Here is a 27,935-nt window from a genome sequence, read left to right on the forward strand (position 1 = left end):
ATAATTTTTCCATGTAAAGTTATGTTTATTCTCAATTTTACCCTTCAATGAATATCAATTATTTTAATTTTAACTATGTTTTAATTTTCACATTAATCAATGGTTTATATATAAATAAATTAAGAAAATTGCTTATATACCTGGTAAAAGTAGATATTTAATTCTTGTTTTTCTATTATGAGAAATATGATTACCCGAACTTTATCCAAGAGGCACGCTTCCTATATGAATTTTGGCAATCTTTTTGTGAATAGATCTCACCTAAAGAAAAGGTGTTGTACATGTTTCTTTCAATGAGTTTTCAATAAGAATCCATTATCAATAAAACAATATCAAAGGCAATAAGAAAAGACTCTTAAAAAAATTACAAAAAATTATATGACTTACAGAGATTGGCTTGCGCTACGGTTTTGAAAAGAAAGACGGTGGAGAAGTTCTTCGCTAAAGTTAGGATTTTTAAAAAGAAGACAGGACAAAAGAGAAGAATTTTAATGTTAGAAAAGGGTGAAATTGAAATTTTACATGTCTTCTACTTTCCCACCCATGATATAATCCGTTTCACACCCCCTCCCCTGTGAATCCTTTTCATTGGTTAAAGGGAAAGTAATTACAATTTGACCATTACTTTACATGGTCTTTTTTTCAACCAAACATATGAAAGCTTTTCACAACCTCAACTTTCCAGGGAAAGTTGTTACTTTCCCCCATACCAAACGGCCGACATTGCAGTCACTCAACCACTTTCGCTGAACTCCAGCCTCGATGTTGATGATGACAACTCTTCTCACTCCGACTCCAGCGATCGCTATGGAATGCGGTCGAGCATCGGCAGAAGACTCAAAATGGAAGATGCGATGATGGTTGTTCCTTGTTTCGTTGGTGATGTGGATTTCTACACTATGTTCAATGGGCATGGCGGAGATGGTATGTCTAATCTGTGCAAAGAGGATGCATGTTATTCTTGTTGAGTTGGTGATTTCTTCCGAATGGGATAGAGACTGGACTGGGGCTCTCAAGCCTTGCTTTTCCATTGTGGACCAAGAGGCTATTTTTAATTCGGCTTTGAGGCTTGTTGGTTCGACGATGGTCATGGCGATCGTCGGTGGTCACCAAATCATCATCTCTAACTGTGGCGACTACCGCGCAGTCCTCTCCCGTGATGGTGTCACCATCCCTCTTACTGTTGATCAGAAGGTATAATTTCCATTTCTTCTTTCTATTTCTAACTTGCAAGGATTCTGATTTAGTTTGAGTTTTGATGATCTATGTTGTTGAATTTGATTGATGGTTTAATTCAGAGTTGAAGGTAATGTTTTGAGTAGTTAAAACACATAAACTTCAAAATATGTCAGTGTGGAAAGCTTAAGGCAATGATGAACACCATGTTGTGATGGGCATTGCATGATGGTTGTGCCGAATGTTTTATGAATGCAATTTTTTTTCTTTTTTCTTTTTTGTAAATTATTGTATTTTATGAAGGTTAGCAATTTTATGGTTTGGTAATGACAAATTGAAGTTTGCATTCTCATAGGTAATTTTAAATTTTTATTAGTTGGAGCTTTAATTTTGTCATCATTGATGCTTGTCGTAATATTGCAATTGCTAGTGACAAAATAAATTCACATTCATAATGATTTGTCTTAGAATCATTTGAAGCGTAAATTTGTCGATAGTTGTCATGGTATACCCGCAGATCATAAAGACAATGTGAAATTAGTTTAGAATATCCTGCTTGTTGCTTTTCAAGTGATGATAGTTTATTAGTTTCATGTCAATGGCATCATTTTTAATCCATCAGCTATACATAGAAACAACTTCATTTTGGCATTTGAAATTTAATATGTTCATCTGTATTGTAAAAGGTTTTTTTCATTATGGGAAAAAAAACGAGAAAGAAGTGTTACATCTCATTTCAATTTCAATTTCTTGCACAGCCTAACAGGCCTGATGAGAAGGCTAGAATTGAAACAACTAGAGGTTTGGTTCTCTCTGTATTTAATCCTCGCATGTTAGGAATATTGAACATTTCAAGGTCCATAGGTATGCTTTTCCTTCAAAGTGATTACAAAGTTCCTATCAAGGATGACTTTGATTTTTTTGAGAAATATAAAATTAGTTTTTAACCATGGCTGTCATTGCTATTTAATTTGTTTTTCTCTCATTTCAATGAAGTTTCTCAATTTGGTTATGATGTTTTAGCACTTAAATTTGTTCTTGATCAGTGCATATTTTATTTCCATTCATGCTAATAATTCTTAGAATTAAGTAGGCACTGAAGCATCATGGGCATATTGTTCTAAGGATACTTAGCATATGCACCTAGGGATTGTTGTGCACAAGCTTTTCGATGCTTCAGTTTGATCTTTGTATCTGAAATAATTTGATTGGTTCTACAAGAGATCGCTACCTCAAATGATTTGTGATTTCAGAGCCAGAAATTCGAGTTAGCAACCGAACTAAAGGAGATGAGTTCCTTATCTTAGCTAGTGATGGAATTTGGAACAATGTCAGCAATGATGAAGCATGTGATGATGTAAAGAATTGCTTTACACCTAGATTTTCAAGCTTATCATCTACTGGCTTGTGCTACCGAAGTTGCTAAATTATTGGTTGATCTCGCATACAGTAAGGAGTGTGAAGACAATGTCAGTGTAATAGTTATTAACCTTAGAAATACAGCCTTTGTTGAAAAGCACTAATGCTTTACTAGCTAAGGTAGTAGTTTGTTAAAGACCGTTTAGGTTTATGTTCCCATGGTTTAGGTTCCTAATGCTGAAGTAGTTTAGTCTTTGTTGTATCACTACCGTTTATTTATAAAGTGGTCGCAAACTGAAGTCTATCAATATTTACTTTAGTTTTTCTATTTTTGTTTAGGAAGGTTGTATGTACGCATTTTTGTTTTTGTTTTTTTATTTTTATTTTTTTTGTGAGGAATGCTAAAGTGTTTTCTATTGATCTATATTTTTTAATTCATTTCAGTCCTATGTTGTGATGATGTACATATCTGAAACTTGGACTTGGTATCAAAGCATGATTCTTGTTACTTGTCGCTTAATGACTTAATGGTTGAACACATAACTTGTTAAGTTACCTACCATAAAATCCCAATTGTGTTGAAGGTTACAAACAATTTGTTTACATATTTAATTGAATTTGAACCCATTAATTAAGATAGGATTGTCAACATTGATAACAAGAATATCAAAATAAATTAAATTCTCAATTATATATTAAAAATTAAAAAAAAATGATATCATTGAAACAATAAATATTTAAATATTGCTTTTTCTAAAATATTTTCAATAATTTATGTTATAATTTTTTTAATTCATCCACTAACTTTATTGTAACTTATATAACATCAACTTTTTTTTTTTAAATTTCACTTAATGTATATTTGACCATGCGACCCATGCTTGTTGCTTTTTCCATAGTTATCAGACCCGGCCCGGGCATTGACCCGGTCAAGGCTCTGGGTCACGGGTCAATTGGTTCAACCGTCGGGTCATTTTGGGTTATACTCGGGTTAATAAAAATATTTTAAAATATTATTTTTAAAATTATAAATTAGTTTTTAATTATATAATGATATATCATAATAATATCCATGAATTATTAGTTATCAAATAAATAATTTGATGGAAAAAAATACAAAAACAATTGCTAATCTTTGATTTGGAAGTAGTAGAAAAAGAGGAAAAAGCTCAAACTTCACATAATATCAATACATAACAATACTAATTCACAATAAAAAGTTTAAATTTATCATCAAAGTATCAAACCAAACTCAATCCAATATATAACCAAAAGTTCAAAATTGAAATTACAAATCAAACCGGGTCAATTGGTCTCGACCACGGGTCAACCGGTTCGACCACGGGTCAATCGGTCCGATCACTGGGTCAACCGGGTCTCAACCACCGGGTCAAAGCGGGTCAATCGCGGGTCGAACGGGTTGATTGCATAACCGGGTCTAATTAAAGACCCGGACCGGTTGAAGCACCGGGTCACCGGGTCAACCGGTCCGACCGCCGGGCCGGTCCGGGTTTGATAACTATGGCTTTTTCCTTCAAAACTTTCTTCTCAACGAGAGATGCAACAAATTTTATCATCTAGCACAAGGCCCTGGTCTTTCTTTTAAAAACTCATGCCATAAATCATTTCAATTTCTATCTCACTTGTAAGTGCAACTAAATTTTGCCAAAGTTGCAAATATTAAAAATTGGGTTATTTTTAAGGAACAACAAAGTATATGTTCATGTGGATTAACTTAATTAAATTGTATCTTAGAAGATATTTCATATTCTTGTATTAGTAGCTTGTGGGAGAGGACAACGCAACTTGACTATCATAGTCTAACATCTAGTAATTAATATAGAATTGACAATTATTGAAATAGTTAGGAATTTTTGTTGCGTAAGGTTCAACTGATATTGGCTCCAACTAAGACAAAAAAAATTCAAAAGATAATTTAAGCATTCAAAGTTCCAAATCAAAATAAAAAGGACAAAACTAAGGACAGGATGATGAAAATCAAAAGATAAATGATTTGAAGAAAGGAAACGCTAAGATAAAAAAAATAGAGACTAAGAAGGAAGGAGGTTTGATAACAAAGTGAAGGAAGACTCCTTTGATTGTATAAAGTAAATGAGAACAAGGTAGATTCCTCTATTTATTTTGTGTATTTTTGAGGAAACCTTGTTCAGTTTCCCACTTTCGGTGTTTATTTCGGTGTAAGTGATGCCACTTCTGCAATGACTTTCATAACATGTTCTTTTCAACGAAAGTGAGGAAAGTGTTTACAAATAAAAAAATTACAATAAAATTATAATTAAAAATGATTAAAACTCTATATTTTAGTTTAAATAAAAGTTTATTTGTTTTTTGCATCTTAAATTTTAATTTTTGATGCATACATCTTTTAATTTAATTTCAAACTCTATGTACCAAGATTAAAATAAAAAAAAACCTTGCTAACATTATATACCAAGATTAGAAATTTTTTATATATTTCAAACTCTATGTTTACATCTTAAAAATTCAATACTCCAATCAATAACTTGCTATCATCATAGCCAAGATTAAAATAATAAAGTGGTGGTTCTAAGGAATTTTTTGAGGTAGTCATATATATATATATTATAAACATTAAAAACATATATTTACCTGAATTGCAACTCAAGTCAAAACATAAAATATTATCTCTCAGATATAATAAGAAGAATAAAAATAAAACTAGTGGTTCTAAGGAATTTTTTGAAAATGAATAATAAAAACATAATAATACCACTATTTTACATTGATTGATAAGTAAATACCCTAACAAAATTCAAATGACTTAACTTTATAAAATACCAATCGCTCTGACTTAATAAGAAAGCATCTCTCCTTCCTTTAACCTAAATCCAATGGCTATGATTTAAAGTTCATCATGAAAACACTAATCTCAATAACCAAACAACAACCATTTGTAAGCAAATAAATGATGAACAATAACTAAAATTAATTAAAAAATGGTCAACTTAAAAGGACGTTGAAACCACATACTCATTTTTTTTTTTATCCTGTTAACAATATTATCTCTCTTTGATCATGCATTTCTGATAATTTAGAAAATATCTAGAAATTTTACATAATCAATGTAAAAGCAATAATCAACTAATGTTCCCATATTGTTCTCACACACATCACCATAAAAAGCAAAATCTGAGTTCATGAATGCATGACAAAAAATTCATAGAAAAAAACATTACGCAACTCCAATACATAACGTCAAACATAAAACCCATACAATACTCTTTCAATACATAACAAAATAACAATTGTCTCATTCAAGATAAAACTTCCTTCAACAGAAAAGGTTTGCCATCCACGCCTCCAAAGAACAACCTATGCATTCATGACAAAGACCATAAATAACTCATTAAGTATAAAAATTTTAAAGAAAGTAATTTGTGTAGTATAATTAGAAATGAAAAAAATACCTAGTGTGATGACCTCCTCAAGCGCTAGAGTTTCTCATAGAAGCAATGAAATTATCTAGCCATCTTTTCCGGAGAGATGGCTTCCTCAGGTAGAAGTTTTAGGGCTCTTGTTTGTTGTCAATTAATCTATTAAATACCATTTTCATGTCATCATCACTATAACCCTCCATGTCCCACAACACATCGATGAGTTTTTCTTTCCATGTCCTCTTTCTGCTTCTATCTATTGATGTCACCAACTGACTTATCTTCTCTCCGATGTTTTCTCTTGAAACATTTTCACCATTGGTCCTTGTACACGGGTAGCCTTAGATATAGTCCTACTCGTAGAAGACCTTTGTACTTTATATCTTTGATTTCATGTATCTATAGGTTCACCATCTAATGATGAATTAGGTGGAGGTACACTCTCATCCTCAATTGGCGCACCACCAAATTGGTCGCAGATGGTCCGTGCATAATCACCAGTAGCGTGGTCATCCCCAGCTACCAAATGTAGCTCTTCAAAAAAATGTATAGGCTTGTTTAAATACTCCTTGTCTTTTGATTGTCTCTGTGTAAAATGAAAGATAATGGGGTAAATAATTGTGTTAATAATCATGTCAAACATAATAAATAAATAAAACAAACATACCTCCACATATGTTCGATAGGTCTCATCTTCTAGCACTAACTTCTTTTTCTATGTCATTCCATCCAACCTCACTGAGGTTCATAAGCTTTTTAATGTCTTGATATTTTTGTTTCAAAGTGTGCATGTGATTCTCCACATTATCGGCATCCATGCAAGCAGTAGGGAACCTACTATTCATGACATTCGATGCGTCTACAAATGCCTGACATTTGAAGGATTTGTCAAATTTCTTGCCATGTCTGCAAGTAATGGTATCAAAACATTACCCATTTTTTTTGAAACTTTTGTTTGGTGTTCCTTTCTGCTTTTCACCCTGTGTACCCTCATTATTATTCATCCTACAATAATAATGAATATAGACATTCAACACGTTAATGAGTAAGCAAACACATGTAATGAAATCCATATATAGTAATAATATCAACACATATATACCATCAACTTATAAAATATCCATAAAATAATGAACCCAATGTACATATTATCATAAGTCAATCATCCAAATGTACATTAGCTAACGTAGTCATGCCATATGTCATCCGTAATTTTCTCACGAAGTTATCTCCATCACACTTGTGCATCCCGTCATTCCCCCCTTGTGATAGGTCTTTCATGCGTTTTAACTTCCTCCTCATCGGGACATCCGCTTGTAGTAATATGTCATCAAGGTCTACTTCTTTTATAAAATTGTGCAACACACAACAAGCAAGGACAACATTCACTTGCATTGTAAATGAGTAGAATGACTTTGTGTCTAACATCCTAAACTGATTCTTCAAAATCCCAAATGCTCTCTCTATTCTTGGTCAGAACTGGGAATGATGAAGATTAAATAACTCTTTCACATTTTGCGGTCTATCGTTGCGTGTTCTTTCAGATGATATTTGACTTACTTGTAAGGGCTTATGAATCCATGTGTTGTGTACCCAGCATCAACAAGGTAGTATTTTCCTAATAAAAAATAGACAAAGCTCTGAACAATTTTTTTAAAAGAATTTTATATAATGATGTCAGTAAGTAAATAATTTCGCTATATCATTAAACCTGGGGGAATATGCAAACCATAAGACGGTGGTCTTGATAATGCATCTTTTAGGACGAGGTGGTCATTCGCCGAACCTTCCTAACCGGTGAGAACATATGTAAATATTAAGTCAAAATCACATGCAACAAGCACATTTTGTGTGATGCCCTTTCGTCCTCGAAATTTACCAACTAAATTTGCACTAACCCTTGCATCAGTATGGGTTCCATCAATGAATCCAACGCAATCCTGTAAACTTGCATTTCAATCATATTGTCTTACAACTATTGTATGATAATTTTAGGAAAAAATGAGAATAGGTTTGAAAATGCAATACCTTGAAAAAGGGATAGTAATTTGGGTTGCATTCTATATCTGGATGAATCGATGTGCCTGGTTGTTTAACAAATAAATCTCTAATAGCACAAATGCCTTGTAGCACATCATTAAAATATCGGCTTACTATTGCACTAGATCTAATAAAATCAATATTCATTGACCGATTTTTTGCATGATGACCAACTATGTGGAAAAATAATGCCACTTGTTCCTTTACCGCAATATGGATGGTATCCCTCAAATAACCACATTCTCTTAATAAGGTGCATAGTCTAAAAAAAGTCTCTTTGTTCATGCGTAAGTATTCTACGCAGTTATGAACTCCTCCATCTAATATACGAGTCATGTGTGCACTTCGATGAATATTCCTAATCAATTGAGGCTCAGGAGGTAGTGCCTGTCGTCGTCCCCAGTTAGACATTATGGCCAAGATAATTGTGATAGTTGCAAACACTGGTGCATTGATGAAAATGAGGTCATATAAACTATCATTAGCCATTGATGACCTATGTTTGAGATAAAATCACTTTCAACATATGCAAAAAATAATCATCATAAAAGAAATTGTGAAATATGGTTGTGAAATATTTGATACATTTGTAAATTTTGTTTGCTCTAATAAAATAAATTGTGTTTGTGCTTAGAATGATCATATTAAAATGTTAGATCTAAGAAACATGCTAGAATAGGCATAATATTACTAAGTTAAGATCTAACACAATGCATGTTATTCTTAAGCATTCTGACTTTATCTGACAGTTATCATATACACAGAAAATGAATCAACAGTTTTGAGGAAAATGGACAGATTTGTTGAAGAAGATCATTATCTGCCTTAATGTGTTTTTACGATGCCAATTTCCAATCAAATTGATGTGATCTGAGGAAAATGCAGCATGGTAGAGACTTTGATTAAAATAGTCAGATTTATCTACAATTCAAACTTAATTAGATAGTCTTATATGGAAAGTTTGACCAACCATGTTGGACATTTATTATGCCACTTATATAGGTTGAGATCCAAGAAAATATGAAAACCTAGCCATCACAGACACACTAATCATTTTTTAGGACCTTGATATAAATTATGCAATGTGCATAGTGATCCAAGTATTTGTTGTTTTGTGATAGCCTCTCAAAGCATAAAATAAAGAAAATTAGATGGCACTTAACTTATTCAACATGTACAATGGAAACATTCTAGGAAAAATGCAAAAAAACGTCATATCCAACAATATCGGTAATCATTAACCAAGTAGGAAACCCAAATTATGCTATACTGAAATAATGTTAATCAAATATCACAATCTATATGCTAAATATCATTTCATATTAATTCTCTTGAGCTATAATAGCACCAATTGAGTCCATCCAGTAACAAATTGGCTCATAAACCTTTCTTTAGCCATTCTCTTACAATTGCTAATATGTAGCCAATTGTTTGCTCCTTCAGTAATCAGTAGACAATATACCATACTTGTTGAGTTGTTGGATTAAAAAAACTATAGTTTGAACATCATAGTGAATACCAAACAAAAAGGGCAGGTAGTCTATTGAAATTTGTAAACATGAACTCTAAAAATAAGTTACCATGGCATCTAATATTTACAATGTCTCTCAATTAATAAAAAAAAAGGAGACAATAAACATCCTATAATCCCAACAAATTACATTCCTACCTCATTGATTACACTTTTAATTTTTGCAGTAGTTTTATTCACACTTTCAATAGAATTGACTTAATAACTGCAGACCAAACAACAAATATTATTTTATGAGAGACACCAAGTCCAAAACCTCTGTAAGATTTCAATCAATAAAATCAGCAAAGATAGTTTTACTCAATGAAATCAAAATAAGACTATTCATAAACTGAGCAGATTGTACATAAAAAAATTACAAAATTCTTGAAATTTGATAATGAAATCCAAGGATGGATTATAGTTGGGAGAATATCACCAAATAAAAAGACAACAAAAGGAAGGAAAAAAAATATCAAAAAAAAAATTTAGGGCTTCCAGAAACTCTTGAGATCCCAAAAGATCTTCCTCAGGCCAAGTAGTTATAGATCTGAAATATCCTATTATCTAAATTAATCAATTTAATTAAAATCCAAAGAATAAAGACATTGGCAACACTATTCAACCCAAGCCAGTTGAACATATATAAACAATTTGAATAAGTTTGAAAGCCAACCATACATGGGAAACTATTTTCCTGGTTCAATCTTAAGGCTATAAGGAACGTTAAAAAAAAATGAGAAGGTAAGGAACACCAACTATACCTGCAAGTGGGTTTTAACTTGGCACATAGTTATTCCCTCTACACCCATTAAAATCAAAATGCTTTTATATAGGTCTTTGAAGAAGAAGAAGAAGAAGAAGAAGAAGAAGAAGAAGAAGAAGAAGAAGAAGAAGAAGAGACTTGCAGAAGAGAAGGAGATGACCTTGATAATGATGCGCTTGACGTCTTTGAGAAAGGCTCTTGTTGGATTTGAAATTTCTATATCGAACTCATAGGAGAGATAAATTACCAACAAGTGCCTTTCTCAAAGTTGTCACCAGCGATTGGAAAAAAAGAAGGGATCGAGCGCTATCGGACGGGGAGGCTTTCCATGCAGTCGAGCATTGCTGGTGGAGAGAGAAGGGGAGAGTGCTGAATCGGGGAGAGAGAGGGTGGGGAGACTCTATTTCCAAGAGTTCATAAGGGTGGCGGAAGTGGGAGAAACTCAGGTTTTTATATGGGCCTCACTTAAGCCACTTCAGCCACAAAACCACTGAAGTGGGTCTAGTATAAATTTGACTTCATTGGGAAGTGGGGGAAGTGGGACTTCCCCCTCTTCATGATAAAAGAACATCAGAAGTGGGGCGAAGTCAACTCACTTCCCCTCACTTCAGCCCAAATGAACACACCCTAAGATGAAGGCATAAGTTGATTGTTCTCTTTAATTAAAGGAGCGTTATTATTGTCTTTTGAAACTCACAGAAGTTGATGAAGACATCTTTTGATGCCTATAATTAATTGTGAGGTTGAAGAATTAGCTAATTGTTAATTCTCTTCAAATGAGTCTCACTATTGCCTATTGACAGACACATGGGTTGGTGAAGAGATCTTTTGAAGCTACAGAAGTACACTTACGGGAATTGTGATAAACCATACCTAAGTTATATATGGTGATCAAGTTGCCTATTTAAGGAAATATTGTGTTCCTTAGTTCAAACAATACAATGCCTTAAAGAATCCAAATTAACTCCTAGCTCATTTTGTAATAGCATGTGGAGACAAACAACAATTTATCTCTTTTGTTACACAAGTTCACCTCTAGTTTTGTTGAAGTAGTATTTGAATGGTGCGCTAATTTTGTAATTTGAATCCATCTAGACTTGGTGTTGAATAAAAAAGCTTTCAGTGTATTGATAAGATTACTATAACATATCTAGCTAATATAAGGCAAAATCAAGATGAGAAAGTTATTGACTATGAGATAAGGTGGTGTAACTTGAGAATTAATTGTAAGTAGCCAGTTGTTCAAGTGCAAGTTATGAGATTATTATTGGGGAATATAGATAATTAGATGGCGTCATTCCTCAACTCATGAGACAATTACATTCTAAGAAGTTGGAAAGGGCCAGTCCACAGGTTAGCCCATCACTTGAAAATGATATTCATATCCAATCCAATGTTTGTTTGGGTCAGATTTGGACTGGCCAGTCAAACATTGACTTTGGATCTAGTTTAAATTGAGCTTGGGTCATGCTTGGGCCAGTCCTGGGAGTCTGACATCTTTATAGATGATAGAGTATTTGTTTGTAATGTTAAGTCACAACTTTTTGAATTTTATGAGAGCTATTGCTCTCATTATGGGCATATAGTTCCACAAGTTACAACTAAGGCACTAGGACAGCCTAGCAATAACAAGGGAGAATCATTTTGGCAAAGTCAACCAAATAAGAAGCCTAGGGTTTTGCATTACTCATAGGTCGACCTGTACTTAAACACTACCTTTCGATTCTCTGAAGACATGAATGTAGATATGACCTTCAACATTCTTCAATGGTGGCAAGGCAATGAAAATCCATATCCTATTATTTCATTAATTGTAAATAATATTTTTGCATACCCTATTTCTACAGTAGTGTACGAGCAGACTTTCAGTGCAAGTGGAAACATTATGGTATATCAGTCTTTTTCTTGTGTGTTAACTCAAAACTTAGTCGAGCTTTCCTTCTATTTGCCATAGCAGGGTTTTGTTTGGTCAGGGAGTTCATGACTATAAAATAGTCTTTGTATTCGGGTTCCGGCACATCCTATACCATCTCCGACCTTAAATCCTTTTGTTGGGATAAAATTCGCACAGCCTGTGCGAAACAACACAGCCTATGTGGAATAGCACAACTTGCACGGGTGTTAGCCTTTAATTGTTGGTTGAGCAAAGATCCGCACAACCTATTAGGGGTGAGCAAAACCGGATTGGGTACCCATTTTTCAGATCAGTAAAAAGTCGACCCATATCCGACCCGGTTTAAATCAGGTACCGAGAATCGGGGAGAATCGGGCACCCGGTTTAAAACAGATCGGATATCCGGATCCGAATTTATATTTTATCTACTCTATAGATTTGCTTTTTTATAACAACATTACATAAAAAACAAATATGAAAGACTTATAATTTATAAAGAGCATTAAACTCTTATATTATTCTCTACACAACAAAAGTCATAATAAAAATAATAAAAAGTTTTATCAATCTTAGTCATTAAAAAAAAAAAATCTTTGGAAGCATCAAGTGTCTCATCAATAATGATCATAGGTTGCTAGAGAGAGAAGGGATTTGGATGGCGACCAGAGAGAAGAGGCAAGATGATGGCCGTTGGGAACTAGGAGGTAGGAATTTGGGATTTTCTTCTTTTTACTTTTAATCTATGTAGAATTTAAATTTATTAATATATATATATATATATATAACTATATAAGTATATAACTCTTTAAGTTATTAGAATAGGGATTTGGACTTTTTTTACTTTTAGCCCTTGTAAAATTTAAATTTATTAATACACACACACACACACACACACACACACACACACACACACACACACACATATATATATATATAACTCTTAAAGGGTTTATATGCGAGGGATTTTGATTTTTTTTTTTTTTCTTTTTTACTTTTTAGACCATATAAAATTGAAAATTATCATGTATTTATATATATAAAACTAAAAATTAAAAACCGGATCGGATTCGATTACCCGATTTTTAATTTTTCTGACCCGGTTTTCATCTAAAAAATTCGGATCGGGTATCAGACCCTTTTTTTCAGATCTGGTATCCAAAAAATTCGGGTGAAAAATTTGGATACCAAATCAGATCATCGGATCCGGATTTTTTTTTTTTCTCACCCCTACAACCTGTGCGGATGGCTAGGGGTGTAAATCAGTCAAGCTGCTCGTGAGCTACTCGAGATCGGCTTAGTCCGTGCTCAAATTCAATTTGAATTTTTACAAGCCGAGCCGAGCCTAGCTCGAGCTACTCGTTTAATTTGACAAGCCAAGCTCAAGACTAAAAATACTCAGCTCATGAGTTTCTCGAGCCTAAACGAGCTTCTATATATAAATTATTAAAAAATTAGTTATATTTAAATTACAAAAATACCTAAGTATATAAGCCACCCAATTCTAATTTCTAACCCCAAATCAACCCTAATTGAAGTTCTTCCCAGTGCCTGATCTCAGATCTGTTGGCGCTCATGCTTATCACCCATTCCTTCTAGGCTTAGCCCGTAGACTCACCTCCAGGTCTATGCAACAAAGAGAGAGACCACGATCATCATTACTCTTTCAAGGTCGTTGAGATCATTCCTCCACCTTGCTCCCTTGGCATTTGATGCTTCCCCACTATATGTGTTTCTCTTCTTTCAAAGCTACTAGCTTGATTTTGATACTTTGAAAAGTTCCTAATGTTTTCATTTATTGGTTTTTTCATCTTCAAATTCAAATTGTTTGTGTATCTGATATCATTGGGAGATTAGGATTGGATTGTGAACAAGTGTGGGTGGATTGAAGGTGAAATTTGGGCCATATAGAGAAAATATGAGTTTTCTTTTTCTTCGGCCCCTTGGTTTCTTTTAGCATATTTTATTTGGTAATTAGATGAACAAAATCAAGTTTAGATAAGTAAACAGGAAGGATGTGTTGATGGTGCTTTGAAAATTTGAATTTTTTTCTTATATGTATAATTTCTCTGTTTTTGGCACTATTCAAGGAAACTAAATTTTGAGTAAGAAGCCATGAAAACAAGGAAAGAATTTCTTGCTTCCCTAGCATGCTTAAGAAGCTTTGCAATTTTAGTTCAGCAAGAAAAAATCAAACTTTTCTTAATGCTTTTGTTTATGGAAACTATAACTATGAACTCATTCTTGGCTTTATTATGCTTGATTAACATATTGAACATCTGTAGGGAAACTTGATACAATGAATGGCATGACAAATATGTAAGCTCATTAATTTTATCACAAATAAATAATAAGTTGTCTGTAGTAATGCTTTTGAGAATCCATAGAATATACAATTAGCTTAAATTATTGTAATATTTTTATCACATTTATTTTTTAAAACTGAGCATTTTGATTTCAGCAACAATCTCAATGATAAACTCTTGTCATCCTGTGTCTTTTGAAGTATTATCAAACATTTGTTGTTTTATTAGTGTTATAGGATGCATTTTTAATTGCCTTTTTCACTACCGAATTCTAATTCTTATTTTATGGTTTTGTCTCTTGCTATCAAATTATTGAAGCAGTCATACTCTTGTCTTCAGTATTAATTAAATTAAATATTTCTTTTTCTATTGCTATGCTATTAAATCAAACATACACAGAGACATACATGTTTCCTTGCATCTGGTGGCAAATTAATCAAATATTGTTGTTTCTATGCTATTGCTTATAACTTCTGATACACAAACCTTTTATTTCAGCTGGCATTTGGTGAGGTTTTTTGGTATGATCAACCATATTGCCTTAAAATTGTTAAGATCTGAGAGGTCATTTCAAGCTCTGGAAGGTGAATTTCTCTAGCTTTTGTTATCAACATACATATTGATATAATAAATTTCTCTGTTAGAAAGCAAGTTATTTTTTTGTTTGAAATGTAGTTTCTTATTATTGACATCATCTTTGTTTATTCTTTGTAATAACCTAATTTTGTTACTTTTTTATGTAGATTTCATCTTGTCAAAATAATTCATTGAATAGTCCACCATTACAAGATGAATGGTCTCCAAATGCTACCACCAATACCAACATAAATACAATAATGACAACAACAACAACAAATACAAGAGAAGAGGAGACATTTGAAAAGAGAAAAGGCAAAAGAAATCATCTGTTTGGGCTGAATTTGTGGAAGTTATATTTCCGAACAGAGATAAGAAAAGACAGTGTGTTCATTGCAAGACTACGCTCTCTATACTTGCAAGTTGTGCCACAACCCACTTTGGTAGACATGTGAAGACATGTTTGTTGAGAAAATCTATTTTAAGTCAACAAAAAAAAATATTTGTTTTGAACAAAAAGAAAAGGAATGTGGTGGCATAGAAACAACACTGGCATTTATGGCTAGCAAATTGGACATAGGAAAGATGAGAGAGGCAATTGTATATTGGATTCTAATACATGAACATCTATTTTTTCATTGTAGAGGATAAAGGTTTTAACATGATATGGGGGATGCTCAATGGGAAAAAGATGTCTCGGGTCACGAGTGAAGAATTGTATGAATGTGTATGAGAATGAAAAGAAGAGGTTGTTTGCATTGTTGAAGAATGTCAACAAAATTAGTTTGACAACCGATATGTGGATGTCATCACCTCAAAAGATGGAGTACATGGTTGTGACGGGACATTTTGTTGATGTTGATTGGAAACTACAGAAGTGTGTTCTAATTTTGTGCATCTTCCTCCGCCTCTTTGTGGTATTGACATTGCCGATGCTATTTATAAATGTTGCAAAGAATGGAGAATTGAAGGTAAGGTGTTCACAATCTTTGTTGCTAATGCTTTAAAGAATGATGTTGCTATTAGAAATTTGAAAGACATTTTTGCAAGACATAAGAAGTTGCTTTGTGGTGGAAGAATGTTTCATGTTCGATGCACAACTCACATTTTGAACATAATGGTTCAATTTGGTCTTTTAGAGATTAAAAGCGTAATTAAGAATATCCGCGATAGTGTGCTTCATATTAAGTAATATGAAAGGAGACTATGTTTTCTAATATAGTGCAACAGTTGCAATTGCTTTATAGAAAGTTGGTGCTTGATTGCAAGACAAGGTGGAATTCAACTTATGATATGCTATCAGTTGCATTGCAATTCAAAGATGTCAAGATACAAAGATTGTGATGTCACCTATGATTGTTTTCCAAGCAATGAAGAATGGGAGAAGACAGAAAACGTTTATGAAATTCTTGAAGTGTTCAATTCCACCACCAGCATTATTTTTGGAAGTGAGTATCCTACCTTAGACTTGTTTTTAAATGAAGTTTTCCATGTGAAAGTAATATTAGATAGAAAATATCAAGAAAATAGAGGTGGAGATAGCTTCATTTTTGACATAGTTACAAACATGAAAATCATATTTGACAAGTATTGGGGTGAATGCAATTTGTTGATGGAAATTGTTGCTATTTGGATCCTAGGTGCAAAATGAGAGCTATTGAGTTTTCATTTACTAGAATGTACCCTTTTGTGGAAGCACAAACTCATATTCTTGATGTGAAAACTTATTTGTAAGAGATTTACATTGAATATCTTGTTCAATATCAGTCCATTGGTTATGAGAATAGTGCTAAAACCACATTAATTGTTTGCACAAGTAGTAATAGTAGTGCAAGTGGACAAAGTTCTTCTTAGGGATGATCTCAATTTAAAGCATTTGTGAAGACAGTTGAAACTATTACTCCACAAAAATCTGATTTGGAAATTTATCTTGAAGAAGGGTGCTATATTTGTGATGAAGATTCTGGCAAGTTTGACACCTTGGAACGGTGGATGGCAAATACCTTGAAGTATCGTGTTTTGTCTAAGATGGATAGAGATATTCTTGATATACCTATAATCATTATAGCTTCTGAATGCATTTTTAGTGTCGGTCGTGAGTTATTGATTCATATCGTGCTTACTGTTTGTTGATACTATGTAAGGTTTAATTTGTGGATGTGATTGGTTGTGTTGCCTTCATTGTGTGAAGAAAAAGAGTAAGGTATGTTTATAAAGTGTTTTATTTTTTACTTGATTTATTATATATATATATATATATAATAACTAACAAAAATCAAGTTTCTTTTAATAATGTTTACTTTCTTATTGTAGAAATAGAAGAAAGCAGTAGAAGTCACTCTTGCTATCAAGTGTTGACCTTTGATTAAACCTTGATCTTTGATAAAAATGCCTTGGAGTGGTGGAACTTATCTTGATCATTTAAATATTTGTTTATGAAACTTTGTTGTTGTATTTCAATTATGATAAAACCTATCTTTTGTCACACCGACCCCTTTTACCGAGGTAAATATGTCACCCATTAGTTAAAAATCCATTTTAACTAGAAAACTGACACATCTAAAAAGTCAAATCAGACTTACAGAAGACGATTGTCAACCTTACACCAGCTACAGGTTCAAATACATTAATACAAGACACATAATTACTCCACAACATGCAAGTACAACCGCTACAAAATTACGACACCCGCAGAAGAAAAAAAAGGGACCAACTGCAACCCTGAACTCAGCCTTAACTGGCTTTATACTCTCACAAGCAATCTAGTTGGGTCCTGCTCCAGCAATTGCAACATATTTCAGTTGGCCGATAGTGGCTCAATAATTTCAAATAATTAAATATAGCATATATAAACTGTATTAAGATCAATTTCTCAAATAATTTCCCACTATTCCAAATACCATAATTTCGACAAAATACAACTTTTAAGAGCTTTTAAAACATAAATTCAGCATAAATCATCATCAAATCAATTTTCCCAGAAAATAAAAAATTTTGTGATAAACTGTCCTCCTAAGAGCGATAGCTGGGCTTCGCCCACTAATAACAATCCAAAATAACAGGTAAACTAAAATCCACCATCAAATCATTGACCTAAAAACACTCCCCGACTTAGCTGTCATCACGACTAGGTTGAGAGCCGTCAAGGTCTTCATAACCTTGACGTTGGCCATTGAGTCCCCGTGAAGTGATCCCGGGTTTCTCACATCAAAGACCCCCCTATCAATGGTTCCGCGCACCTCTTGACCAGGGTAAACTCAAGGTTAACCACGCCGCCTCCCATCAGGCCAGACCTTGGAACCCCACACTGCAGTGTCGAACTAAAGTCCGCAGTCACCATCAAAATCCAATGCAACAATGGAATTCTTTCTAATTTCCAACTCGAGGAAATCATCACACGCATGTCCAAATCCAGGACACCATTCTTATACTAGGAATGCAAACCAAATCCACAAGCATTGAAAGTAAAACATTTTAATATGCCCACATGATTTCACAAATCATTTCAAAGTCAAGGTACACATAACCATAAAAATCAATACCTGAAAATAAACATAAACATATATTTTCCACTGTTGAAACAACGTATAATTATACAAAGCCAGATATAACAATACGATTATCATGACACAACAGCGGCAAATAAATATAAATATCCTTTAACATTATACATAATTAACCATAATAAAATGAAATAATTAAATAATTATTTCCAAAATACTAGTTGTTTAACAATTATTTCAAAATAGTAACAATTAACCAATTACCAAAAATAATAGCCGCTACCAACTCACCTGGTCTCTCTTGGATTTCCAGCTAGACATGGAATTCCCTCCCAAGCTTGAACAACATCTAATAGAATGGCATAAAATAAATAAATACGACAAACTAAGGACATAACTGAACCCAAAAGAAAATGTAAGAAACAAGTAACCAACTCTCTAATTGGGCCCGCTCACTCCAATCGGTTCAAACCCGACTTTGCATAATCAAACTAATCTCCAATTGCACTTAAACCAAACTTAATTTGGGCTAAACCATCCTGAACCAACCTCAATTTCACTAAATCAAGTTCAATTGTTATACAAAATCTCTTAAACCAGCTTGGTTCAACTAAACCCAATTCTCCTCGAATTGGTTGACCACAAAGTCATTAGCTCAAAATCCAAACCAAGCCCAAATCAACCTTAACCAACTTAACCTAGCCAAAACAGTTCAAGTCCAACCACAACTTATCTTGATTTGATCAAATTTAGACCAAATCAATTCAATTGAACCCAATCACATTAACTCTCATCCAAACCCAACTCTCATCCAATAAAATGAACTTGACTAATTCAAATCAAGCCCACTTCATTTGATTTGATCAAGTCCAACTCAGCCAAATCAATTAAACTCAACCAACTCACTCCCACTTTATTTGATCCAACCAAACATCTCATCTCAATTAGGTTAAACTCAACCAACTCTATTTCAACCATCATCATCATTACCATCTTAATCATCATCATCTACTTAATTGATCAAAACAAACCCTTAATCCCGGTTGTTACAGTAATGCTACAATAAACCCAAAAATTCATCCTCCATTCCAAGCAAAATCCCACTCAAATACAATGGTTTTTTTCCAAACAAAATCATCTCAAAAAACCACTTCATCCTCTCCATCAACACCTCTTCAAATCTCATCTTTCATTTTCATCAAACCAAACACACATACAAATAAATACACATACATACACACACATACATACAAGTATATGAATACATAAACCACCAAAATTCTTACCAAAGAAAGCTTCATCCCATCCTCCCGCATCAAGCTTCTTCTCTTCCTAAATCTCCAAATTTCTTTTTTTTTTTTCTTATCTTCTCTCTTTCTTTTTTTCACTGGTTAGAAGCCCAAAGATGAAGAAGAAATCTTATCCAAAACCTTCCTATCTCTTAACTTAAATTTCTGATGAAATTCACTATTGGTCCCTGAAAAATAAATTTCATTACAAAATGGTTCCCTGAAAAGTCTCCAATGGTCCCTGAATCATGATATAATATTTCCAAAAGGCCCCTGCGAACTTACCTTTCAATCCTTGGTTTCGAAATATACTTCAGATCACATTCTTTTTATTACTTGTGAACCCAAAATTACTATAAATTTCCACACTTAGGTCCTTGAAGCTTTCCACTTGGGGTTTCTCAACAAAATTCCTCTGCAGAAAAATCTTACTACAACTGTGATAATACCCTGAATATAATTTCTTACAGGTATCCAAAGGTTCAAGATATTACATCTTTTCTTTGATTCAGATTGTTTAATTATGGATATGTTATTTGTGTTATTTGAATTTTGAGCTTGGAATTTTATTATGAATATAATGAAGATGTGTTGAATTTGGAGTTTTATTATGAATTATATTATATTTATTTACATTTTTTTTAAAATGATAGGTTAATCAACCTTAAATGGCCTCGAGCTTCTCGAGTTTAGTTCAGGTATAACAAATTTTGAGCTTGGTGAGCCGAGCTCAAGCTACTCGAGTTTTTCAGTGAACCGTGCTTGAGCATAAAAAACATGGCTCAAGCCGAGTTCGAGCCTAGTGAAACTTAGCTCATTTACACCCCTATGGTTGGCACAGCCTGAGCCATTCCCAGTCGCAAGCCTTGTTCTTCAATACTGAGCTCCGCACAGCCTGTGAGAAATGGCACAGCATGTGAGAAGCTTTCCTGTACTATTTCTTCCTTCTTGTTATAAGGGCATTCTTGTCAATTTTTACTTATAAACCCTTCATCCTTCTTCTTCCTTGTTTTCCTTCTCTTCTCCTTACCTTCTTCTTCCATTGAATGAGAGACCTTCACATGGATCCTCCATCCATCTTCATCTTTGGGAGAAACTCCGTTAGTGCTCTCTCCTTCTTCTTGTGGCTTGGCGAGGTAAGGTCATCTTCCTTCCCTTGTTTTACTTCCAATTCTTCATCCTTAAAGGAATGAGACTAGGGTTGTGATTAATGAGCTTGAGAACCTTGATTTGATTCTCTATCCTTGTTTGTGAGAGAGAGTAGGATCATAGATCCAAGCTAGATCATTTCCTATCTTCTACTTATATTTTCATTTCCTTGAATCCTAGATCTAGGGTTTATACTTATTGAAATTAGTGAGATTTGTGGTTATCATTCTTGTTTGTGGATGATAAGAGCTTAAGTGGAGAGTATGTATTCCATTTCCTTCAAAATTTGTTGAATCCATGAACCTTCATTGTGCTTGAGTTCGGGGATACCGCAACAATACTGTATCTCCAATGAACCTTGCTCCTTTCTTGTATTTCCTTGGTTGGGAAGGAAGCATATCTCCATAGAAATGCTCTACAAATCCTTAAACTCAAGTTTGAGCCAACCCTAGACCTATTATAAGGTTGCATGGCATATAGGTTTAGGATTTCTTTGTGCATCACTTTGTTATTCTTTTGTTATTTGCTCATTCTCTCTTGTTGTTTGGATCTTGTTGTGTGAGTAGTGTTTTGGTTAGGTGGTGAAAGTGCGACTCGAGGCAAGAAGCCGGCGGAGCAGTAGAACCTTTGAGGAAATCCAATCTTCTAAATTTGCTAGTGGGTTTTGTGATTCCATGATTCTATTAGAACATTACTTAAAAATCTTCATTTTCTTTATTTGAGAGTTTTCCATGGTTTTATCACAATGAATCAATGCTTTGATCGGTTTGGAAATGAATTTCTATATTATTGAGTTATATATGAAACTCTTGATGTTTCGATGAATGTGTTTATGATTATAATGGCATTTTAGAGTTAAAATGATTTATGAGCACTTGTTTATCTAAACATGCTTATAGCATGGATATTTATGGAAATGGATTTCATTCCCTGTGTTTAAATGTTGTCCTGGATAACCCTATGATGAGATATACATGTTTTGAATTGAGTTGTATAGTTATGTTAATAAATCGATATATGGTTTTGAATTGTGAAGTTAATGAGGAGGGATAATGGGTTTAATTGATGCATATTTTCGGGTAGTCCTTATGAGGTTGAGGTTAAAATATTACTTGGTAATATGTGTGGACTAAGGACGATTTAATTACTCTAGCATTGTAACATTTCTAAAGTTTTTGAGGTATGATATTGTGAACAAAGTATATGGAGTTTGAATGCAGTTTGATTCTATAAATATATCTAAAGGGTGTATTTTAATGACTATAATTATTGTTGAATTGAAATTCATAATTTTGATGTGCCTATTTTAATACAATGGAAATTCTTCAGAAGAATAATGATGGATACCTTGTGTTATATGTGTTGAGTGTTGGAATGAATTTGGATTGTTAAATTGAAGATTATTGTGATTTCTCTAGAATGGTTTGGCATAATGCTCCTAAGAGGAGGGAGTCAACTTTTGAGAGCTCTTGTAATGAATTTATTATTAGTTAGGTTAATGTTGGTGTTTAGGAGCACTGACACTTTGTTGACGAATTTAGATTTGGTTTAATGTAGGAAAATGTCTGAACAGTGATAGGTTGTGTAAATGACTACTTGATGATGTGCAAGCCTTATAGGCATATCAAAATCCCAAATGCAATAGTTGGTCAATGTCCTGACACACAAAGGCACATGTGATGGAAGAATTATATTTTCATGTTCAATGTGGTTTTGGTATATGTAAATTTGATTATTTGACAATTATTTATTCATGGGTGAATTGAATTTGTATTTTAGCAATTAAGTTTGATAATTAATTGTACATTATGGATGGTCCTTGATGAATTTCTCTTTAAGTTGTGAGAGGATGTGGAAGCAAGGTCATGATATGTGCGATGCATTCCAAAAGTATACTGAGTATTCTCTTTCAATACTATTCGTATTTACTTGGGAAAAATGGTCATAATACCCCTTTGCTTGTATGACCATGTTTTTGGTAATTTGAATATGATTTTACTTATACTCGTGGAATTGAATGATTTGTCGAATACAACTGATTTTGCAAAACATAATTAATGTGGGGCATTGAACCATGGATTTTATTAATTAGACTTTTAAAATGTGAAAAACTTAATTTAAAGTATTCTTGCAATAACTATGTATATATATATATATATGATGTGGTTTCGATGATAATGACGATCTAGGGCCTTAGCCCTAGCGCATTCGTACTTTTGACATTTTTTTAATATGGAAATGATTGCTACGTTGTTGATTTATATGTGAAATTCTAAACATTGAAATGAAAATGCTTATAGCTATGTTAGTATATCGGGTTTGAAATGAATTATGAGACTCTATGTATATATTACACTTTTGGCATTGGTTTATATAGAAATGATGTTCATTATTGGTATGTGAATATTTGTCCTTAACAAGGACCCTGTGAATATTATTGAGGCACCAACGGGATGGTTTGGATGATGACATCCTGCTGCAGTAGGCAATCTTCATAGCCAGCCTATTAAGGTGGTGTGGAAGACCGGCTGATTTATTGGTCCAGATTCAGGTGTAAGTGCAAAGCTTTCACTAAATATTCATCGAAAAGCAGGAGTCACCACACCGTGGACCAATGGGTCAACATCAAGGGCATGAGGACCTTAACGGCTCTAAACTTAGCCACGGCCATGGCTAGAGTTTAGAGAGTTTTTGAGACCATTGATTAACTGATTGAGATGTAAATCTAGTATTCAAAAAAATATTATTGTTATCTTGGGTTGTGATGAGGGGGTCGAAGCCCAGATGTCACTTTTAAGAGCTCAGTCTCTCACAAAATTTTATTACTTGGAAAATTGATTTGATGAAGAGTTGAGACGAGTTTTATGTTTTAATGCTTTAGATGTGATCTCTTGTTTCAATCTTGAAAGAAAGGGATTTAGTGGCGATTTCATATTGAAATGTTTTAAAACTCATATTATGCTCAAGTATGTTTTTTCGATGTAGAACTTTTATATGAACCAAAAGCAAACTTTTCTTATGCCAAACTATGTTTCTTACACATATGTATATGGATATATATATATATATATATATATATATATATATATATATATTGTTATATACATGTTGAATTATTTCAAGCTATATGTATTATTGCAAACGTTTGGTTATTGGCAATGCTCCAATTTGGTTTTTATATACTTTTAAAATTATGCTATCCCATTCAATGAGTGACTTTAGTTACTCACCCTCTCCCTCCCCTCCAGGCTCTAGTTTCTAGTGTCTTTGCGACGAGGCGGAGTGTTGGGCAAACTCTTGCTTGTCTTTCTTCAGTTTTAATCCTGTGTGTGTTTATTGTTGGTCATGAACTCATTGTATTAGGATTATGGACCCACTAGTGTGTTTTTTTCCCTATGTGTAGTAATTCTAAGGCTTGTATGTTGCCTGCCTTTATTGAAAACTTTGTTGTATTTATGTCCAGCATGTTTCTTTGAACTCTACTATCAGGCTATGATGATGTTTTCTCCTCTGTGCTATCTTTGTGTTCTTTGTGTTCTTTGTATTATTTTTTTTACCTTTTTCCCAAACTTGTAAATTTAATCCAGTATTGTTGTATCACAGGTTTTTGTTAGCCTTGTGGCTGCTCGAGAGTTAAGTAGCGGGGGTGTCCTTCCTCTGGTTGTCACGGCGGTTGTTATGCGCAGGTCCTGCGGGACGTAGTGTAACAAACATGTTGGACATGACATGTTCTCAATTGTTTGCGCTAAACATTGAAATTTAAATTTGCACAGATGATTAGAAGCGTGCACAAATTCGACAACAAGATGCAAAGATGGGAAGTCCAGATTCAAGTGACTTCTTTTTCACCCATAACATGATAAGCATAACAACGTCCCCAACACCAAGCAAAAGGTTGAATCTAACACCGATGAATAGGTTATTGGGTGATAACTTCGGTCTAAAATAAGAGAACTATGTTAATTTTAGTTTCCTCTTACAATCAAAAGGATATGTATGCAGCTTAATTGGATTAATCAACAAATAAAATGAAGCCACGACATTATAGCTTTTATTTTAATATTATTGTTACTATATTATATGTATATTATTTTATTTTATTTTATTTTATTCATGGAAGTACACTTATTAAAAAAATATAAAATAAAAAAATAGTTGAGCTACTATGGTTGTGTACAGCACATTAGATGAAAATATAAATATATAAAAAATAATATTATTTTCTTAATATATATAATTACATCTCATTTTTCATATCTAAGAAACAGAAACAAAGTCCAAGAAGCAATCGAATCATGCAAGTTTTTTTTCCTTCTTTCTTTTGCCATCCGGCCTCTCTCTCTACTTTTTTTTAATAAATATTTAAATGTATCTCTTTTTGAAAGAGAGTGAGACTTCTTTTCACTTATCTCTCTCATGCTCTTTTATTTAGTTTATATGCTTGTGAGACATATTTTGGGCATAGGTTTATTTCTTCATTTCTTATTTTGCTTTCTCTAAGTGTGTGGTGTCTTAATAAGAGCATGGGTGAGATTAGCAAGAAGGACATGAAGATACAGGAGCTAAAGCTCACGAAGCCTTTTTTTTTTTTTTTCTTTTTCTTTTTAAACGATAATAAACTTTGAAGTGAAGCTCTTCCACTACGAGAAAGTTGGTCTATGGAGACTAAATTTAGCGGCAAATTTATAAATTTGTCGCTATGAATTTTTATAACGGCTTATTATTTATATTAGTTGTTAGAGATGTATTTTTAGCAGCAAATTTTTATATGAGCTACTATAAGCACAAGTTAATTTTTTTTTAAACAATAGTTTTTATAGCGGCAAATTCATGTATTAGCAGCTACATATATTAAATTTAAAAAATTATATTTAAGGGTTGAAATGATCTTCACTATTTTTATCATTTATTTAAATAAAAATTATAAATAGAAAAAACTTAGTATTCTGAATTTTATGGATAATTTTTTATTTCAACTATCTTTGAAAAAATTTTAAATTTTTATTTATTTATTTTGAATTATCCCGAATTTTATGTATAATTTTTTATTTCAAAATTTTTGTAATATAATTAAAAAAATCATTAAATATGTTTATTTTATTTTATTTATTCATAAAAATGTGTCATTACAAACAAACAATTTTTTTATTATGTGAATTATTTAAAAAAAAAAAGGGTGATCAAGGAAATGAGTGTGTCCTTGATAATCGGTGATACAAAGCCAATTAAAATTAGCAAGATGCTGGGCTATAATTAATTAAGTTATTAATTTCATTAAAATAATAAATAATAATAACTCAATAAAAATCAAGACTTTTCCTTGTGGAAACAGTGAGTTACATCACATGAAAGAAGTGATTCCATAAAAAAAAAATTAAGCAAATGGACTATTTTGTTAAAAGAAATCCATGGTTCTATTCATGTAGATATCAATTCAATTTAAAAAATTAAAATAAAAAAATTGAACTAATTAGCTTTAATACCAAAGCCATAGTAAAATAAAATGAGACAACGGACTTAAAAAGACTATAAAAATTGTAAAAATTAAAAAAATAAACTAAAAAATGAAAAATTCCTTGGAACGAGGGTTTAAAAGGTAATATCACCCCTTTCAAAATATATATTATTATATATTATTATAAAGACATCACAAAACAATGGCAAAGAGCAACCGAGCACCGATTTCCCTTCACTTCCACAGTGGCCAAAGAGCAACCGAGCACCACTTTCCCGTCACTTCCCCATCGTCAACACCGCCATGGCAGCGCCTCCGCCGAGCTCTTCCTCCATCTTTGCTCCCCTTCAACTCTACAATAGAGTCATCTTCACCATGGATCCCCACTCCCGTGTCTTCCGAAACGGCACCATCGTCGTCTCCGGTGATCGCATCCATGACATCAGTCACTCCAATGACATCCTTCGTGACTTCTACCATCTTGTCAATGGATCCATTGGCCTTAGTGGCCGTATCCTCCTCCCAGGTCCTTCACTTTACCCCCCTCTCCCCTTCAATCTCATCTGAATTTTGTTTGCTGATCGATTAGGTGGGTTTAGGGTTTGTTGATTGCATTTGGGATGTTTGAGCTGTTCAGCCTTGATTTAATTTTGAAATTTAGTATTTCAACCCTTATGAATTCTCAAATTATCCTGAATTTTACATAATTTTTAAATTTGACAAATAAGTTGTTCAGAATTATGCTAAACCATCCAGTTGGTGTTATGTATGCATTGAATAAAAATTTTCTATGATGATTATACAAACGCATGGGCAGAAAATTTATAAAGTTATCAAATCTTTCCAACCTAGATGAGTTACCAAAACCTTGAAATATAGCATGTCAAATAGGTAGAACCATGAAGTCTGAACAGACACATGTATAAGAGTGAATGTTGAAGGTGTTTGTTGTGTGGAGAGATTGTTTGGAGCTTGGAGTGGAGCGTGACAGTTTGGTGGCTCAAAGCATTCCTTGTTGATGTCATTGTTGCATTTGGAGGCTGAGATTAAAGAAGATAGTAAGCTGCCTGTCACTGTGCGGCGCTCTAGTGCTTCACGGTTGGACATCTACTCGTGCCACTTACATGGGTTCTCGACCACCACGCCTCGGCCGTCCAACCTCACCAATGCCGAAATCTATTTGCTTCAATCCTCGTGTAATCTGACACCGTGTGACTCTAGTTTCAACCACACCGATTTCTACTCCATGGTCAGCCAGAGCTCTAACTTTGGTGCCACCGACATGTACGGCATCGTTGCTGCCTCCCGTGGACCTACCACATCAAAATCTTCCAACTAGGAAGATGACACTCAGCAACAACAACATCATTCAAGTAAGACTAGATTTCATTACCGGGCGCCGAACCCATCTAATTTCTCTACTAGTGGTGGCGCCCCCGCGCTGAAGAATGCAAATGTTGCTGCTAAGAAAGCTGTAAATGGAAAATCTCATTTGCTTA

At 33.4% G+C, this 27,935-nt stretch overlaps 1 protein-coding gene across 1 annotated transcript; it reads left to right on the forward strand.

Moving 5' to 3' along the window:
* The first annotated feature begins 912 nt into the window (after positions 1–912).
* LOC120281090 (protein phosphatase 2C 51-like) lies at positions 913–2,786 on the forward strand. The gene is made up of 4 exons (XM_039288019.1): positions 913–1,194; positions 1,935–2,040; positions 2,430–2,533; positions 2,763–2,786. Exons 1-4 carry the CDS (start codon positions 913–915, stop codon positions 2,784–2,786), a joined length of 516 nt encoding a protein of 171 aa, XP_039143953.1.
* The last annotated feature ends 25,149 nt before the right edge of the window (positions 2,787–27,935 follow it).

Source organism: Dioscorea cayenensis, chromosome 17 (genome assembly GCF_009730915.1).
Source record: "Dioscorea cayenensis subsp. rotundata cultivar TDr96_F1 chromosome 17, TDr96_F1_v2_PseudoChromosome.rev07_lg8_w22 25.fasta, whole genome shotgun sequence".
In the NCBI taxonomy this organism is placed as follows: domain Eukaryota; kingdom Viridiplantae; phylum Streptophyta; class Magnoliopsida; order Dioscoreales; family Dioscoreaceae; genus Dioscorea; species Dioscorea cayenensis.

Excerpts from the sequence above, each read along its gene's own strand:
- LOC120281090 (XM_039288019.1), top strand. The coding sequence starts at position 913 with ATGGCGGAGATGGTATGTCTAATCTGTGCAAAGAGGATGCATGTTATT. Across the intron at positions 2,041-2,429 it reads GAACATTTCAAGGTCCATAG|AGCCAGAAATTCGAGTTAGC; the intron begins GTATGCTTTTCC and ends TTGTGATTTCAG. Across the intron at positions 2,534-2,762 it reads ATGATGAAGCATGTGATGAT|GTTCCTAATGCTGAAGTAGT; the intron begins GTAAAGAATTGC and ends CCCATGGTTTAG.